This window comes from Mastigoproctus giganteus, chromosome 13, assembly GCF_048544385.1.
Source record: "Mastigoproctus giganteus isolate SK-2022 chromosome 13, ASM4854438v1, whole genome shotgun sequence".
Lineage (NCBI taxonomy): Eukaryota > Metazoa > Arthropoda > Arachnida > Uropygi > Thelyphonidae > Mastigoproctus > Mastigoproctus giganteus.
In genome coordinates, this window is record NC_143587.1 from 116,002,010 (window position 1) to 116,021,859 (window position 19,850).

The window sequence follows — 19,850 nt, forward strand, 5'->3', positions numbered from 1 at the left end:
TCAACAATTTCTCCTCCACTTTACTCTCAATTATTACAAGATCATCTAGCTCACTGCCAGTGTTTACTTCATCTATGGCATTCCCTTTCCTGAATAACTCCTCATGTGTGAATGTAGATGCAAAATATTGATTTAGTTCGTTAGCTACCTGAGCAGGATCATGAACAGTTGAACCACCGATATCAAGTGGACCAATCTGATTCATCCCCTTCCTTCTAGAGTCTACATATGTAAAGAACTCCTTGCTGTTTTTCTTTGCATCCCTTGCCAAAGATTTCCCGTAATCTGCCTTCGCCTGCCTAACCTCCTTTGTAACTTGGTTACAGATCAACTTATATCTATCATAGGCTTCTGTGTTACATGTTAATTTATATGTATCCCATGCATTTTTCTTCTCTGCCATATGTCTCATTAGTTCATCTGACATCCATTTAGGCCTGAACCTTGAACAATATTTCTTAGTTGGTATGTAAAGCCTAGTAGCTGCCAAGATAAGTTCTTTGAATGCTTCCCATTTGGAATCCGCTGTTGGTAACATCATCAGTTGGTCCCACAGTATAGAATTTACATACTTTCTCAGACCATCGTAGTTGCCTTTACAAAAGCAATAACCCTTCCCTTTACCACTGATGGTAGTTACCTCCTTGAGTAAATCCCACTTCAGCACACTGTGATCACTGCCACCTAGTGGTTCCTGTATCTGCAGATTCTTAATGCATGAAGAATCACTACTGATTATCAAATCAAGTGTATTGCTCCCTCTAGTTGCCTCCCGAACATGCTGATTTAGAAAACAATCATCCAATAAATCCACAAAAGCCTTGCTAGTGTGTGAGTGACCAACCCCCAAATTCCAGTCAATATCTGGGAAATTAAAATCCCCCATTATAAGACTCTCTGATTTACTGGCCCAATCTATTTCCCTGTACAGTTTCTTAATATACTCATCAGAGTCATTAGGCCTATAGCACCCTCCAACTCTCAATTTTGATCTCCCAATGCTTATGTCACACCAAACTGACTCGACACTGCACTATCCAGCAATGTCGACTGGCTTCACTTCCTTGGATTTTGTGTGTTTCTTAACTAATAGCATAACCCCCCTCCTCCCTTCCTATCCTGTGTATCCTTTCTGTAGATGCTGTACTCCCCAAATTCCAGTTCTGCATTACTTATATCTGTGTGACACCACGTCTCTGATATCACAACAAGATATCCCTGATATCGAAACAGCATGATCATCAATAGTCAACCCATCTATGTTGAGTGGTCCAATCTGATTCATCCCTTTCCTTCTACAGTTTACATAAGTAAGGAACTCTTTGCTGTTTTTCTTTACGTCCTTTTCCAAAGATTTCTTGTAATCTGCCTTCGCCTGCCTAACCTCCTTTGCGACTTGAATACAGACTAGTTTTATACTTGCCATAGGCTTCCGTGTCACTTGACACTTTATATGTTGTTGTTATTTGGTTTTTAGGAGCATTAGCAACTAAGGCCATATTGCTCAGGGAATATGTGGTGGTCATTCCCTGACCTTTCCGCATCCTCCATATTTGGTGGTGACGGGCTCGAACCCCGGTCTAATCAAGAAGCATGTGCTAGGCACTGCTGCTCCTTCCCACCTGCCTATGCGCCCTACTTTATATGCGTCCTATACATTCTTCTTTTCTGCCACAAGCCTCATTAATTCATCTGACATCCATTTAAGCCTAAACCTTGAGCAGTATTCCTTAGTTGGAATGAAAAGCCTAGTAGGCTCCAAAATTAAGTCCCGAAGGCTTCCCATTTAGAATTCGACGTTGGTAACATCATCAGTTCAACCCACCGTACAGAATTTAAAAACTGTCTGAGATCCCTATAGTCACCTTTACGAAAGCAAAAGCCCTTCCCTTTAACGAGGGTAGTTACATCCTTAAGTAATTCCCACATCAGTACATTGTGACCACTGTTACCCAGTGGTTCCTTTATCTGCAAATTCTTTCATCTGCAAAGTTGGACATTAAACCTGATATACCTTCATCAATATCGTTGATAAATAGACAAAACAGCAATGAGCAACACTGAACGCTAGGGAAATCCCCTAATAAAATTTGTCCACAAAGAGCAGTGTCCACTGATTACCACTCCCTGTCGTCTCCCAATCAACCATCCCTTTATCCATTGTAGCAACCTACCCTTAATGCCATACCTCTCCAATTTGTGCAGCAGTCTTCTGTGTGCAACAGCATCAAAAGCTGAAATCCAAGTAAATGATATCAAAATTATTTTTGGCATTCAGTTTCTTTGTGACCACATCATAGTATCCAATCAAATTGGCCAGACAAAATCTCCCTTTAAGAAACAGAAGCTGTGTCTTAACTATTACTGCAGTCTTGTCTAGATGATCCTGCATTACTTCTTTAACCAGTGAATCCATTATTTTCTGAAGAACACAAGTTAAACTAACAGGTCTATAGTTATTTGTGTCACCTTTTGAATCCCCTTTGTGAATTGGTGATACATTTGCACACCCCCAGTCCATGGGGACCTCCCCTGAGTCCAAGGAAGCTCTCATAATTAAGGCTAAGGGTTTGCTTACTTCCTTTGTTGACTCCTATAACTGGACAGATCCCGTCCACCCCATGTGCCTTCCTTATGTTCAACTCCAACAATTTCTCCTCCACTTTGCTGCCTGTTAGAGTTTGATAAACTTTTGGTATTCCCCTCATTGAATTACTCCTCATGCATGAATGTAGATGCAAAATACTCATTCAGTTTATCAGCTACCTGAGCATGATCATCAATAGTCAACCCATCTATGTTAAGTGGTCCAATCTGATTCATCCCTTTCCTTCTAGAGTTTACATAAGTAAAGAACTCTTTGCATCCTTTGCCAAAGATTTCTCGTAATTTGCCTTTGCCTGCCTAACCTCCTTTGTGACCTGATTACAGACTAGCTTATATCTGCCATAGGCTTCTGTGTCACCTGATACTTTATATGCATCCATACATTTTTCTTTCCTGCCCCGAGACTCATTAATTCAAACGACATCCATTTAGGCCTTGAACAGTATTTGAACAGTATTTCCTTGAACACCATCCTTGAACAGTATTTCTTAGTTGGAAAGAAAAGCCTAGTAGCCCCCAAAATGAAGTCCCTGAAGGTTTCACATTTAGAATTCAACATTGGTAACATCATCAGTTGATCCCACTGTACAGAATTTAAAAACTGTCTGAGACCCCTGCAGTCACCTTTACAAAAGTCCTTCCCTTTAGCCTTGATGGTAATTACTTCTTGAAGTAATTCCCACATCAGTACATTGTGATCACTGTCATCTTTATCTGCAAATTCTCAATGCATGAATAATCACTGTTGATAATCAGATCAAGAGTATTATTTCCTCTGGTAGCCTCCCAGAGGAAATAATACTCTTGATTTGCTGTAGAAAACAGTCATCTAATAAATCCACAAAAGCCGTGATAGTGCGCAAGTGACCAACCCACAAGTTCCAGTCAATATCTGGAAAATTAAAATCCCCCATTATAAGACACTCTAATTTACTGGCCCACTATTTCTCTGCACAAGTGCTCATTATACTTCTCAGATTCATTAGACCTATAACACACACACCTACTCAAATTTTTCCTTTCCCAGTGCTTATATCACACCAAACAGACTCAAAATTCCATTGTCCACCAACATGAATTGGATGTACTTTCTTATATTTTATGTGTTTCTTAACTAGCAGCACAACCCCCTTCTCCCTTCCTGTCCTGTCTATCCTTTCTATACACACTGCACTCACCAAATTCCAATTCTGCACTGCTTATGTCTGTGTAACACCACTTCAAGCTCATTAAATTTTTAAACTACACTCCTAGCATTGGTGTACATGCGCCTGTTTCTACTCTTAGTCTAATACAGCCCATGTATTTACTTGTTCCACTATGATTCCCAGTAGTCCTGGAAATCTCCACTGCCTTGCTTTCCAAGCTGCTGTTCATTCTAATAGAAGCAGTGCAAGATCACTTTTGCCTGCAGCCACTGTTAACCTTTTAGTCTGTGTATCCCCCCCCAAGCTAGCAGTTTTCCAACCCACCTAACACTGCCTTGATAGCATCAGCAAATATTCTTGCACCCTTTCTATTTAAGTGTATCCCATCCCTGTAGTAGCAGTCTCCCCTGTCAACAAGCACAGACCAGGCTGAAAAATATTCTACCCCTTGAGCCTTGCACAATCTCTCCAGGGCCGAACTGATCGACAAGGCTCTCATCATATACTCCCTCCTATCATGTCTGGGCAGAATTGGAGACACTTTCACATTCAACCCTAATTCACGACTTTTTTTCAACGTTGACCTGTACTTGTTGAGTAAATCTGCAGATCTCTTACTGTTATCATTAGTTCCAGCGTGTACAACAATATCACTTTTGTGCCCTTAAAAGATGATATCTGCCCTACAATGTCATCAATCTTTGCCCCTGGCAGACATACCTTGGTCCTGTTCCACCTATCCTTCTTGCATAGTATATTCCCCCTGTCACCCTGACAATAGAGTCACCAACAATAACTAGTTCCTGTGGGACCAGTGCATTCTGCCTTGAAGATTGCCTGTGTGTTGCCTGGTGCACAGAAGTGAGCTCTGCCGTTGAGCTGGGCAACTGAGAGCTTTATTGGCCCCCCTCATATTAATTTTAATTTTTTCGAATTTATTTTTATTTTATTTTTTATTTTTAATATTAATTTTAATATTAATTAATTTTTTCGAGGGCATTTGCCCTACAGCTCAAGCTGACTCTTGAGTCGGGCGGTGAGTGTGTCAGTCTAGTGATTTTGTGCTCTTACATTTCCTTTAATTTCAAGTGCAATTATGCAACCAAGTGTAGATTATTTTGGATATCCTGAAAGCTAAAGATGTCATCTATACAAAAGTTCCAACTATCGGCCCCAAATTTTTGGGGTAAACTTAATTTTGATAATTTTAGATAGACATAATTATATGCTTTACCAGTAGTGACCGGATGCACGTGTATCATAGCACTTAGAGCGAATGCCACCCTGCTGCACGTACTCGCAATTAGGCTAATCCCTGCCTTGAGCAACTAGGCTCCAACCCTCTGCCTTTTGATTCTCAGGAAATAGAAAGTAGTTAATAGTGCACCCGTGTTTGTTGTTTATTTGTTTGAACTTAAGAAGGGCAAGCTATACAATAAGGTAATTTATTTCCATTGCTTACAAATTTGATCATTTATTGATCCTTGCTTACCCTATTTGATCATTTATTTTCAATGTATGTAAATATATTTTTCTAAAACATTGAAGTTGACTTTATTATTATTATTATTATTAATAATAATAATAATAATAATAATAAAGTCAGCCTGCAAAAAATCGCCAACTTAGTTCAGCTCCTATTTGACCAATTACTTGTGGGTTTTTTTTGGCACTTACAATGAGCTCTGCTTCAACTTACTACGAGTAGATAATCGTTTATCTGTATTCCTCTCGTTAATCCAGATACCCACTAAAACAACATGAGTGACGCTGAAGTTGAACTGATAGTTAAGGGACAGACGGATTACCCAATCCGCTCAAGGAATGAGGCCCCGGCAACTGGGGAAGGTATGAATAAACTTAAAAGACAAAGGCCAAGAAGAAAGAGAAGGGTAGAAGAAGGTCTGCTACAGACGTCCCAACAAGGAAGGAAGTCTCTGAAGAGGCTGCCAATGAATCATTCAGTGAATCTGACCACGAAGAACAAAAGTCAAGAAACTGAGCATGAAGGAAAAAAGAGTCAGGAACCCCAAATTACCCAGGTTCCCCCGTTGACTGGGACTCCAGTGGAACAGATTATTGCCATTAGAGGAACCCTAGAAAAATACATGGCTAAGCAATCAAGTAGGATTACTGCTGCCATTAGAACTGACGTGATAGAGATCTTCAGTAAAATGGAGACAGTGGTCCAAAAATTGCACGTCAACCACGAAAGGCTTAAAGCAAAAATCGAAGTTCTCACACAGGAGGGGGAAAAACAAATGCAACAACGCCCCCGCTCCTTTTCAGGGGCGTTGAGGAATGGAGCTCAATATGTGCCCAACCAACCAGGAAAAGTACAAAAACGAAAGGCGGTAAGAAAGCCTGAATCACATGTTATTTTGGTTAAACCAGTGGAAGATGCACATTTAGATACCAGTGAAGCGGTCAAGGAAGCACTCACAAAAAACTTCAAGGAGCAGATGAAAACTGTAAAAATAAAGAGTATTAGAAAGACCAGGCATCCCGGAGTCTTAATAGAAACAGACACCAGGGAGGAGGCACAAACCATCCTGAATAATGCCGACATGACAAATTTCGGGCTTAGGGCAGAAGCCCCAAAGAAAAAAGGGCCTTCAGTTGTGATCTTTGATGTGGACAAGAGCTTAACACCAGAGGAGCTGAAAGCCGAGATCTTTAATAAAAATCTAAGTATATACCTGCAAGATGAGGCTAGCGTGGATGATATTAGTCCGAAATACAAAAAGAAGACCAAGTCACCTACAAACGTAAACTGGGTAATCGAACTATCAACTAGAGCATGGCAAATTCTGGGAGCTCAAAACAGAATATTCATTGGATGGGGCAGCCATAGATTCAAAGAATATATTCCTGTCCGCAGATGTTACAGGTGTCTCCGCTTTGGCCATACCTCACATACTTGCAACCAGCATGAATCCACGTGTGGCCACTGTGCCCAAAAGGGACACGACTATAAGGATTGTCCTGTCAGAGATCAGCCACCAGGCTGCGCAAATTGCAAGGCTGCAAAGGCTCCACACAAACATTCCATCCGAGATACCAACTGCCCTGCCTATCTAAAAGTAAAGAGTCTCTACCAAATGCGGATAAATTATGGATAGAATTCCTTCTCCCAATTACCAACTAGAGATAAGAATTGTACAATTAAATGCGCAGAGAGCAAGAGTCATTGCAGACCAGCTGAAGATAAAGGCTGAGGAAAAACAAATAGATCTAATCCTGCTCCAGGAGCCCTATGTTTTAACGATACAATGGTGTATCTGGAACTGATTAATATCGTAAAGCAGGATACACTGTATTGTATAGCTATGCATGTGGTTTGGAATGTGGTATTTATGAATGTTTAACATTCATTTTTTGCAATTAATGTTCATGTTTTCGATTTTGTTGATACTTGATACTTGGGGGGGAGACTCGTAACCCCAGGAACTCGTAAAGCGAGAACTGCCTGTATTTTGCATCTACATTCGCACAAGGAATTCTTTCATGGGATGAATGGGATCAATTCAATTATATTAAGGGAATCAGCAGAGGAGGTAAGCAAACTGTAAGCCATAACTAGGAGAGCATCTTTGGATTCAAGTGAGGTCCCTATGGACCGGAGATGAATGAATATCCCAAATTCACAAAGGCAGATCAAAGGGTGACATGGGTACTGTCCCAGGGAAAATAATGCAGTCACTGGTTAAACAAGTAATGCAGAACCATCTGGATCAGGGGTGGCAAACCTTTTTAAGGGTGGGTTCAAAAATGCGTGCCCCCAAAATTTTTCGCATGCCCTCGAAAGGCAATATTCAAGACATTTAATCACACAATTTCATCCCACTTAGACTTCAAACAAATCACTGCTTGAATACAGCTATTTGCTAAATGGTATGATGTGACTAAATGCCTGGCAGAGACAACGGGCATGCGCAGGTCACAAGTGATGTCGTTTCGAAGGCTGAAATTTTTTTAGGACGCCCTCATTTCCACGTGCCAAAAAATTTGTATACATGCCACTTTGGGCATGCATGCCATAGATTCACCACCCCTGATCTAAACAGAAGTGCCGTTATAATTCAGACACAGCATTTGTTTGTTAATAGGAGATCTTGTCTGGCCAATTTGTGTGGATACTATAATATTTTTTCTTTTTTTTACGTGAACCCCAAACACGAGAGGTATTAGAACCTATAGTACTTAGTACCGTGCTTGGGTTTGAGGTTAAGAAGACGAAAGAAGATATTTGTTGACATTGGACTTGAACTTCTGTAGATTGTAATTTTCAGGAAATACGTATGAAGGAAGGTTGTTCCAGAAAACGGCAGTTGAATGAATAAATGAGGAAGATGAAAAGTTGGTATTTTGTGGGTTTGAAGTTGGACAGTAAATGGATGTTGGCTAGTGGCGGCACATGTTCGGACTGTTTTGAAAGAGAGAGCAGGAATTATAGAAGCCAATTCAGAAGAACAGTGCCCATGGAAGTATCTGTAAAAGAGGCATGCAGCAGAAACAGTACGTCTATGAGAAAGCGAGTGGAGAGACTCTGTTAGAGATGAATCATTAATTAACCTATTTGCCCTCTTCTGAATGGAATCAAGAAGCCTGAGAGAGGTTTTGGGGGCACCACCCCAGATGTGGGAACAATATTCCATGGCAGGGCGGATTTGCGATTTATACAGAGTGAGCAGCTGTTTGGAAGAAAAGTAACGCTGAGAGTGAAAGAGAAAACCAAGTTTTTTAGATGCAGAGGAAGCAATATTTGTAATGTGCTTGTGCCAAGGGAGATTAGAAGTCAGGGTAATCCCCAAAAGAGATATATCATTTTGCCTAGAAATCGGAGTGTCACTAAAGCACGTCCGCTAAAGATCAGCATAGGAGCAGAAGAATCCTTTTTGTGAGATATAAGACAAGACTGAGTTTTAGAAGGGTTGAAATCAACTAAGTTGTCTTTGCCCCACTGGAGAATTACCTGAAGATCGGCATTTAAGGAATTGGTAGCAGATTTTCGAGAAGTTGAAGCTGATTGAGCAGGACAAGGTTTCTCAAAATGGAAAGTTGAATGCAATGTGCTATCATCGGCAAAACTATGGATAGGATTTCCAGTTAATGGAAGAAGGTCATTAATATACAAGAGGAAAAGAGTGGGGGAAACAACTGAACCTCGGGGGACACCGGCATTAGTGGAGAAGTTAGAAGATAGAGAGTCATCTACCATCACCCTCAGTGAGCGATCAGAGAGAAAACTGGATAACCAATTACTAAAAATAGTTGGCAAACCATAAGATGGAAGCTTGTTTAAAAGACTTTTATACCAAACACGATCAAAAGCCTTTGAGATGTCAAGAGCAACTACTTGTGTTTCACCAAACCTTTCCATTGAATTAGTCCATAAATGGGTAATATAAGCGAGAATATCTCCAGTGGATCGACACTGACGGAATCCATACTGGTGATCGTTGATCAGACGGAAGGTTTCTAGGTAGTTTAAGAGTTGGCGGTTAATTGATTTCTCCATTAGTTTAGAAAGAGTAGAAGTAATTGCAATGGGACGATAATTGGATGGGAGGGATTTGTCACCCTTTTTAGGAACTGGCTGGATATGAGCAAATTTCCAAGCAGAAGGAAAAACACCTTTGGAATAAGAAAGTGAAAAAAGGCGGCAAAGAATAGGAGTAAGTTCAGGAGCACAGGTTTTGAGAACAAGTGGAGAAATACCATCAGGACCTGGAGCTTTCTTAGCATCAAGATTCAAAATCCTTCTGATATCCTTTTGACGGAAGGCCACAGGAGGCATTGAATGGAGCGTGTTGGGAATGGTGGGAGGTGTTTTACCAAGATCATTAATACATGAGCTGGAAGAAAAATGGGATGCTAGCAGGTCAGCTTTATCCTTGGCTGAAGTGGCAACAGAACCATCTGGTTTGGACAGAGGTGGGAGCAAAGATGGGCAAAAGTTGCGGCCAATAGCTTTGGCAAGAGACAAGAATACTCGGCTACCATTAGAGCAAGAAGCAAGTTTTCTACTCTTAGCCTGTTCAAACTCTAGTTTGGACTGATTAATAACTGCTTTACAACTGTTGCAAGCTTTGGTGTAAGCAGAAAATGAAACTGAAGAATTAGAAACAAGCCAATTACGATATGCAACATTCTTCTCTTGGATAGCCTTAGCACATTTATTGGAAAACCAAGGTTTAGATAATGGACGAGATTTTAAAGTGGAGTGTGGAATAAGGGATTCCATTCCTGCAAGAATAATTTTACTGACACGATCTGAGCAAACGTTGACATCAGAAGTTTTGAAACAGTAATCCGACCATGGAAAAGAAGAAAAGAAGTCTCGTAGGTCATACCATTTTGCATTCTTGTAATGCCAAACAACACGTGGTTGGGAATAGTCATGAGATAAAGGTTCCATTGGAGAAGAGACAATCACCAAGTTGTGATCTGAAGTGCCTAAAGGACCTCTCACTTCGACAGTGTACTTAGAAGGGTTGTTTGTGAGAAAAAGATCAAGCGTATTGGCTGTATGATTAGGATTGTCTGTTATTCTTGTAGGTAAATGAACAATCTGTGCTAGGTCATTAGTAATTGCAAAAGCCTCAGCATCTCGACCTGCTGGGTCGGTGTGACTAGAAAACAGAAGCCAGCTGGAGTTGTGAACATTAAAATCACCAAGGAAAATTACTTCACTGTTAGGAAAGTTGGACTGGGGAAAGTCAAGTTGCAAAGAGAGGAAGTCAAAGAGCTCCAAGTGATTAGTGGAGTTGGGAGAACGGTAGAGACAACAGATGAATTTGACACAATGAGGTAGAGAGATTTTAAGCCAGAGAAGATCAAAGAGAGGAGGTTCCAAATTGCCAAGTCTCTGACAGGGAATATCAGAACGGACATATGCACAAGTACCACCTTTGAGTCGAAAGGAATCATACAGCGAATAATTTGGGCATCTGAGATGAGCAGTAGATGAATCAACCGATAACTGAGATTCTGTCAGAAAAAGAACATGGGGTTTGGCAGACTGCAAGTGGAAATGGACATCGTTGAGATTAGAATTGAGACCTGTTGTGCAGGTCTTTTACTCCGTTATAGTATAAACCTGCTAGGGTTCCAACAATTCTCAGTTATGGTGTGATGTGTCAGTTAGGAATAAATGTTCTTTGCAAGAGTTACACTAATATTTACATCCGGAGAAACCTGGCTTTCATGTAATCGTCTGGCAGTTAGTTAGGACAAATCCCGTGTTCTAAAAACTTACTCAGATGGACGTTGAGCAAATCTGCAACATCAAGATTGCGTTGTGATTTTCACCTTTGATTCCTTTCTATTTGACTAGAATCAAAAGCGCCGCCTTAACAAAGTTCTTTATCAGTAATCCATTCAAGGAATCATGTGTCATCAGAGAGTAATCATGAGGCAAAGGTTGTTAAACAAAACATGGTTTATTACACAAGACAAATAAGATGTACACTCAGTAAACAAGTATAGTTTTTAGAATAGGGCATGTAACATTTGGCTTACTCCTCGTTACGTTAATATATAGTTAGCTTCTTAATGTAAATTTACTAGCTGAATAGTAGTGGTAGTGTTGTTCTTCGTGTAGTTTCGTGCTTGCTGTCTGTTGTAGGAAACTCCAAGTACATCCCGTCGAGGCAAAAACATCTCAGTGGTTCATGTAAGACACTAATGACGTTTGTAGCATAACAATTATAAAGAGATCATAATGTTAAACTTATAATGTGATGTGTGTTCCTTAAGTTCAAAATATCGCTTATTCTCTATACTTAACAAGATAAGTTATTATGAGGAGAGAAGTCTATGTAAGGGTAAATAGGATCGCCTTTTACACTATCTAGTTCAGTTGTTTAATGGGACATGGAAAGTTGACTTACCAGACTCAATCTGCATATCTTCAGGAGTTGATACTCTGGGAAGATCGTCAATCTCGGTCATTTCTGCTACTCTTTTATCCGTGGTTGGATCTGCTTTCTCTCGAACAGGATTCTGTATTTTCTCAGGAGCTCAGACACCTTCTCTCTTTTTCTCTCGTTCACACTTTCGCTTCTACTTTCAGACTTCGCTTCAACAAAACCAAACTCAGAACTCCCAACTGTTAACTCCGAACTGCCAACTCTCAACTCGTCACAGCCTGAACTCCCTGTGCTTTTCCCTAGGTTCGTATATATATCTCCCCCTCACCTTTTGCTTTCCCCTGCGTATTTGTTCTGGTTAATTTCAACAGTTCAACAACAATTTTAGGACTGTCGATTTTGGAGCTCTGCTCACATAAAATATTGGATTTATGGAGGTGGTGCGGAGGAGACTTTATTTTGGTAGGGTTTGTGCCTTCAGACTGGACAAAGACCTGATGGCCACAAGTTCGTTCACTTCCTCACACCAGACTTTCAAAAAACACAAACCTCCAGTGGACGTCTTATTCTGTTTATCCCAAAAGTGTCATTTGGAAGATGTAGCCTCGCATCTCCACACGAGAATCACGTTCCTTTGCTGTTTTGTCAACAAATGCGCCCGGACGTCTGTCCACTCCGCTCGGACAAATGACCTCCAGCTGTTAGATAACAGGCGACCGGCGGAGGGCTGACGCTCCACGGGGTGACTTTCACTGCACGTGCGGGGAACCAGAAATATTTCCGCCTTCTCCCCGCGAGCAGGTGTTGCTCCAAATATACAGCATAGTCACAAAAGTATGGGGCGCTTGTTCTCCTCATGAACGTCCCGTCATAAGTGAAAATGGTTGCATTTTCATAGACCACGTATATTTGTGAAATGAATTAGGAAGTCCTTGGGAGGTTTAGATCTTTTCACAGATAAGCTTGCTCTATTAGTTTGACAATTCATGGTGTATTCAATAGTAAGGAAAAGTAGGTGGGACATGCTGTATGAAGTAATGAAATTTTTGGATATGGCGTACATGTGGTAAGAATATACCCAGATCCTTGACATAACATGGCCTCGACAATGCTGCCCGCATACACACTACTCGGACTACCTCCAGTCACTATCTGGCAGAGTAGAGGTAGCAAGATTATACACTAGCTGATCCGGAAGCTTCCTAGAGAGTTACCAATAGGTTCAGTCCGGTGTACGAACTAGCGGCCGGCCTGCGAACACCGTTTTAGAGCTGTACCCTCGAAATGTAAGGAATATTAGATCTCGCCATGATGTTCATCATAACCTCAAAAGTCATCAATCATACTGCATGATGGAAGAGATAGGGAAGGGGATAGACAAAGGAACTGGATACAAAAAATAATTTTGACATCATACACTTGGATTTCAGGAAAGCTTTTGATACCACTGCACATTCATTTGAAACTTTGCTACAATTCTGCAAATATTGGCTATAAGAGCAAAAAACAATAAATCTTAAAAAAAAAAACAGATGATTAGTCAAAATATCAATTTAAAAATCATAAAATCTAAATAGTAATACTTGGTCTGATTTAAATTTCAGATCCAAATATTACAAAAAAAAGGTCCAGATGATAAAGAGCTTAAACCAAAAAATAAGTGAAAGTGACCAATGCCTCTAATTGTCAGTGTATATATTACCCCGTATATAGAATTAGCAGTGGCAAATGATGCAAGTGAGCTTGGACAGCATCAGCAAAAAAAAAAAAAAAAAGAGACACCTACCATTTCCCCTATTCATCGCCTCAAACAGATTGTCTAGCTCTTCCTTGAATTTATTTAGACTATCAACTTCCAAAACAATAGAACGAAGTTTGTTCCAACAAACAACCATCTGTTCGCTAAAGACAAACTCCAACAAATCTATTCTGCAAACATCATTCATCATTTGAATTTGTGTGCCCCCTATTGCGTTGTGAAGCAAGAAGAATCCCATCAGCATTGAGCATGCACAATCCATTCAAAGCCCTAAACACCTCAATCAGATTAACTTGCACGTACCTAGTCTCCAGACACTGCAATTTGCAGAACTAAAGCCTTTATTGGTAAGGGCACACCTTTGTCCCAGTCACCAATTTCACTGCCGCCTCTCTCTCTACTCATCCCAGCAGCTCCATATCCTTCCTAAAATGAGGCTGCCATACCTATATGCAGTACTCGAGGTGTGGAACTGTAAAAGGCAATGGCCTGACCATTACCTTTCACAGTGGGATAATCACCACCTTATCCCTGTTAGCGAAATTCCTGTATATCATTGATAAAAACCCTATGAGTTAGCCTGTCAGTCTGTCTGCATTGCTCATAGAACTTCATATCTGAATGCACAATTACCCTCAGGTCGATTTCATTTTCCATTAACCTGAATGAAGTACCACACATTTGGCATGTAACACTGTGGAGTTAATGCTACCCACATGCAGTACTTTGCATTTATCAATGCTAAACTGCATTTGCCATTTCTCAGCCTGTCTGGCTAACTTTTATAGAAACTGTTAGCATTAGCATTAGATGCAAGAAAGCAGGCTTACACAGCATCAATCAAAAAAAAAAAAAAACACCTTTCCATTTCACCCATCCATTCACTCCAAATGTTTCTCTAGTTTTCACTTCAATTTATTTAAGCTGTCAACTTCTACAACAGTTGGAAGTTTGTTCCAGAAATCAACCACCCACTGGCTAAAGGCAAACTTCCACACAACTATTCTACAAATGTCTTTCCTCAATTTGAATTTGTGCCTTCTCAGGCAATTATTCTGAGCAAGAGGAAGAATCCCATCAGCATTGAGCATGCTCAAACCATTCAAGGCTTTATACACCTCAATCAGATCACCACACTGGTGCCTAGTCTCCAGACACTGTAATTTGCAAAACTTAAGCCTTTCTTCGTAAGAGCAACCCTTTGTTCCATTCGCTAATCTTGTTGCCCTTTTCTGTACTCATTCCAGCAACTCTACATCCTTCCTAAAATGAGGCTTCCAGACCTGTCTACAATACTCCAGGTGTGACCTGTCCATTGCCTTATACAAGGGGAAAGTTACCTCCTTTTCCCTGCTAGGAAAATTCCTATATATCATTGACAAGACACCACGAGCTACTCTTGCAGGCAGTATGCACTGCTCAGAAAACTTCATATCTCACTGCACGATTACCCCAGGTCCTTTTCATTATCTAACACCCGCAGTGTGGTACCACACAGTTGATACGTTAATCTGGGGTTACTGCTACCAATATGCAGTACTTTACATCTGTCAATGTTAAACTGCAGCTGCCACCTCTCAGCGCATCTGCTCAACTTTTCTAGATTGTGTTGCAGTAGCCTACTGGCATTAGTGTCATTAACAACCCTGCCAACTTTCATATCGTCTGCAAACTTAGACATTAAGCCTGATATGCCATCATCAAAATCATTAATAATTACAGAAAACAACAATGGGCCCAACACTGAACCCTAGGGGACTCCACTAATAGCATTACTCCAAGAAGCGCAGTGTCCATTGATTACCACTCTCTGTCTTTTCCCAAACAACCATCCCTTTATCCATAGCAGCAATTTGCTCCCAATGCCACACTGTTCCAATTGATAAAGAGCAGTCTTCCATGTGCAACAGTTTCAAAAGCCTTCCTCAGATCCAAGTATATGATATATTAAAATTATTCTTTGAATCCAGTTGCTTTGTGACCATATCATACTATCTAATCAAATTGGTCAGACAAGACTTCCCCTTAACAAATCCATGCTATGTCTGAACTATAACTTTATTCTTGTCTAGATGATCCTGCATTGCTTCTTTAACCACTACTTTTCCCAGAACAGAAGTTAAACTAACAGGTCTGTAATTACTTGTATCACCCTTTGATCCTCCTTTATGAATAGGCGTCACATTTGCACATCTCCAGTCCATGGGTAGCTCCTCTGAGTCCGAGGAAGCTCTCATAATTATGGCTAAGGGTTTGCTTAATAATTTGCTGCCTCCTTTAATACAACTGTATAGATCCTATCCACCCCAGGTGTCTTCCTTATGTTTATCTTCAACAATTTCTCCTCTACTTTGCTCTGAGTTATTAAAAAATCATTTAGCTCACTGCCAGAGTTTAATAAACTCTGGCAGTGAGCTAAATGATTTTAATACACCTCTGGCATTCTCCTCCCTGAATAACTCTTCATGTATAAAAATACATGCAAAATACTCATTCAACTTGTTAGCTACCTGAGCAGGATCATTAACAGTTGAACCACTGATATCAAGCGGACCAATCTGATTCATCCCTTTCCTTCTAAAGTTTACATAAGTAAAGAACTCTGCTGTTTTTCTTTGCAACCTTTGCCAAAGATTTCTCATAATCTGCTTTTGCCTGCTTACCCTCCTTTGTGACTTGATTACAGACCAGCTTATTTCTACCGTGGGCTTCACTGTTACCTATTAATTTATATGTATTCCATGCATTTTTCTTCTCTGCCACTTGTCTCATTAGTTTTCTGACATCCATTTAGGCCTAAACCTTGAACAATATTTCTTAGTTGGTATGTAAAGCCTAGTAGCTTCCAAGATAAGTTCTTTGAATGCTTCCCATTTAGAATTTTCTGTAGGTAACATCATCAGTTGGTCCCACCATACAGAATTTAAATACTGTCTCAGACCACCGTAGTCACTTTACGAAAGCAAAACGCCCTCTCTTTACCCTTATGGTAGTTACCTCTTTGAATAAATCCCACTACAGCACACTGTGATCACTGCCACCTACTGGTTCCTTTATCTGCAGATTCTTAATGCATGAAGAATCACTACTGATAATCAGATCAAGAGTATTACTCCCTCTAGTTGCCTTCCAAACATACTATGTAGAAAACAATGATCCAATAAATCCAGAAAAGCCTTGCCAGTGTGTGAGTGACCAACCCAGAAGTTCCAGCCAATATCTAGGAAATAGGAAATTAAAATCCCCCATTATAGGACAATCTGATTTACTGGGCCCACTCTATTTCTTTGTACAGTTCTTCATTATACTCATCTGTCATAAGGCCTATAACGCACTCCTACTCTGAATTTTCCTTCCCCGGTTCTTATGTCACACCAAACTGACCACAATGCACTGTTCAACCATGGCAACTGGCTGCACTTCCTTAGATTTTATGTGTTTCTTAATTAATAGCAATACCCCTCCTCCTCCTCCTCCTTCCTATCCTGTCCTGTCCATCCTTCCTGTACACATTGTACTCCCCAAATTCCATTTCTACATTCCTTACATCTGTGTGACACCATGTCTCTGATATTCCAACAATATCTGCCTTTGATGTTTTGACCAACACCTCAAATACATCAAATTTATTTACCAAACTTCTAGCATTGGTGTTCATGCAAGTATACAGGCACCTGTTTTTATTCTTAGCTACCCTAACACAGCCCATGTATTTACTCGTTCCACAATGACACCGAGCAGTATCTGAAATCCCCCGCACCTTGTTTTCCAGGCTGCTACTCATTCCAGTAGAAGCAGTGCAAGAATCACTTTCATCCCTGCCAGCGACTACTGTTAATATATTAGTCCATGTATCCCTCCAACCTAGCAGGTTTTCTGACCCACCTAACACTATCTCAATAGCATTGGCAAATATTCTTATTCTTTCACCCTTTCTACTTAAGTGAATCCCATATGTTACACTATGGGGTTAATGCTACCCATGTGCAGTACTTTGCATTTATCAATGTTAAACTGCAATTGCCATTTCTCAGCCTGTCTGAGTAACTTTTATAGGAACTGTTGCAGTAACATATTGCTATTACTATTATTAACTATTACAGTAGCATAATGTCATTAACCACCCTGCTAACTGTTGTATCATCTGCAAACTTGGACATTAACCTTAAGCCTAATATGCCTTCATCAATATCACTGATAAATACGGAAAACAACAATGTGCCCAACATCGAACCCTGGGGAATCCACTAATAACATTAGTCCATGAAGAGCTATGTCCATTGATTACAACTCTGTCTTCTCCCAAAAATCATCCCCTTATCCACAGCAGCAACTTGACCTTAATGTCACACTGCTCCAATTCATACAGCAGTCTTTTATATGCAACAGTATCAAAAGCTTTCCTGAAATCCAAGTACGTATATGCCATCAAATTATTTTTTGCATTCAGCTCCTTTGGGACCACATCGAAGTAACCAATCCAATTGGGAAAACAAGATTTTCCCTTAACAAACCCATGCTGTGTTTGAAGTATAATTGTGCCCTTGTCTTGATGATCCTGCATTACTTTTACCAGTGACTCCATTATTTTCACTAGAACAGAAGCAAACCTAATAGGTCTGTAATTACTTGCATTAAAGTTTGATTCCCCCTTTGTGAATTGGGAAAACATCTGCACATCTCCAGTCCGTGGGGAACTCCCCTGAATATAAGGATGTTCTCATAATTATGGCTAAGAGTTTGCTTACTTCCTTTGCTGACTCTCTTAATATAACTGAATAGATCCTATCCACACCAGGTGATTTTCTTAAGTTTAAATTCAATTTCTCTTCCACTTTCTCCTCAGTTATTACAAAATCATTTAGCTCCACGTTAGAGCTTGATAAACTTCTGGTATCCCTTTGGGAGCCGGGGGACGACAGTGGCCTTGTGCAGGCGAAGTTTTTACTGCTGAGAAACATAGAGAAGTTTTTTCTGTTTTATTAACTTAAATTGGCTTGGATTGGCATATTAACTTATTTTCTAGAGTAGCTCTATATTCCTAGTTACGATACTTAGTTAAATTTTAACATAGATAGAGATTTTGTAAGTTATTACTTAGTATCGGTAAGGGTATCCAATCCATGTGTTTTACAAATTTTGCGCCGGCAAACCAGAAGTTTTTAGCTATAGTTAGCCACTTTACTGACCAATTGTTATATTAAATTATTTTCTGTAAGTAGCTAATAGACCTAAGCAAGATCCTTGATTTATTCTGAGCAAAATTCAGCAAAATTTTGGAAGTTAATTAATATTTAAGTGTCCACAGATTTACCGTTCGTAACTTGCCACCATTGTTATACGATACAACGTTATATCCCGAAATAGATAGCATTCGCTTAGTATAGTATATAATATTATCAATTAATCAGTAAATTTATAAATGTTGTTAAACTTCATTGTCAATTAAATTGTACTTTAAATTAAATATATATAACGACTGAGTTTTTACGAACGTAACATAATTAATTAATACATAACTTGATATGGAATTTATATAAAGAAACTCAAAGATAATACTTGACACTTAAAAAATATATATAGATATATAGTGTTACAACTGCATTGGGATACAAGTTTGGGGTTAAATGTACTGAAATTGAATCGGAATCGTGACTCAGACCAGAGCAGCAAAGCAAAAGGCTCAAGCTAAATGGAGTGCTGTCACTCAGGGGAGAACTGAGGGAGGCAGTTTCTGAATCACAGCCTTTTAAAATGCACTGCTTGCTTGATGTTTGTGGAGCAATCAGGTACAGGACATGATATTGCCAAGGGGGATGTCTCTGTGTGTGCGCGATGTAACGAGTGTGAGGAAATGAGGCGACAACTTAGCGTTGTTATGGGCCTATATGAGAGCTTGAAGGACAGATTGGATGCCCTCGAAGGATCTAGATTGAAGGGCCCATCAAGCTCTCAGCTGCCCACATCAATGCCAGAGCTTGCACTTGATCATCACGCAACACAGCGGCAACCCCCAAGGCAGAATGCGCTGGTCCAACAGGAACTAGTAGTTGTTGGTAACTCTATTGTCAGGAAAATGGGGAACATGCTATGTAAAAATAGGTGGAACAGGACCAGGGTATATCTGCCAGGGACAAAGGCTGATGACGTTGTAGAGCAAATATCATCTTTTAAGGGAACAAAGGGTGATATTGTTGTACACGTTGGCACTAATGATATTAAGAGTAGGAGACCGGCAGAATTACTTAACAAGTACAGGTCACTGTTGAAAAAAAGCCGTGAATTAGGGTTGAATTTGAAAGTGTCTGCAATTCTGCCCGACACGATAGGAGGGAGTATATGACAAGGGCCTTGTCGATCAATTCGGCCCTGGAAAGATTGTGCAAGGCTCAAGGGGTAGAATTTTTTTCAGCCTAGTCTGTACTTGTTAACAGGAGAGACTGCTTCTACAGGGATGGGATA

General features: G+C 40.1%; 1 protein-coding gene across 1 annotated transcript in view; it reads right to left on the reverse strand.

The window, feature by feature from the left end:
- Positions 1 to 19,850, reverse strand: part of LOC150076380 (uncharacterized) — a 178,577-nt gene that overhangs the window by 132,803 nt on the left and 25,924 nt on the right. Inside the window, exon 2 of the mRNA XM_090387342.1 lies at positions 15,290 to 15,312. Within this exon, the coding sequence (XP_090243468.1) occupies positions 15,290 to 15,312 (23 nt within the window). The remainder of the gene's footprint in view (positions 1 to 15,289; positions 15,313 to 19,850) is intronic.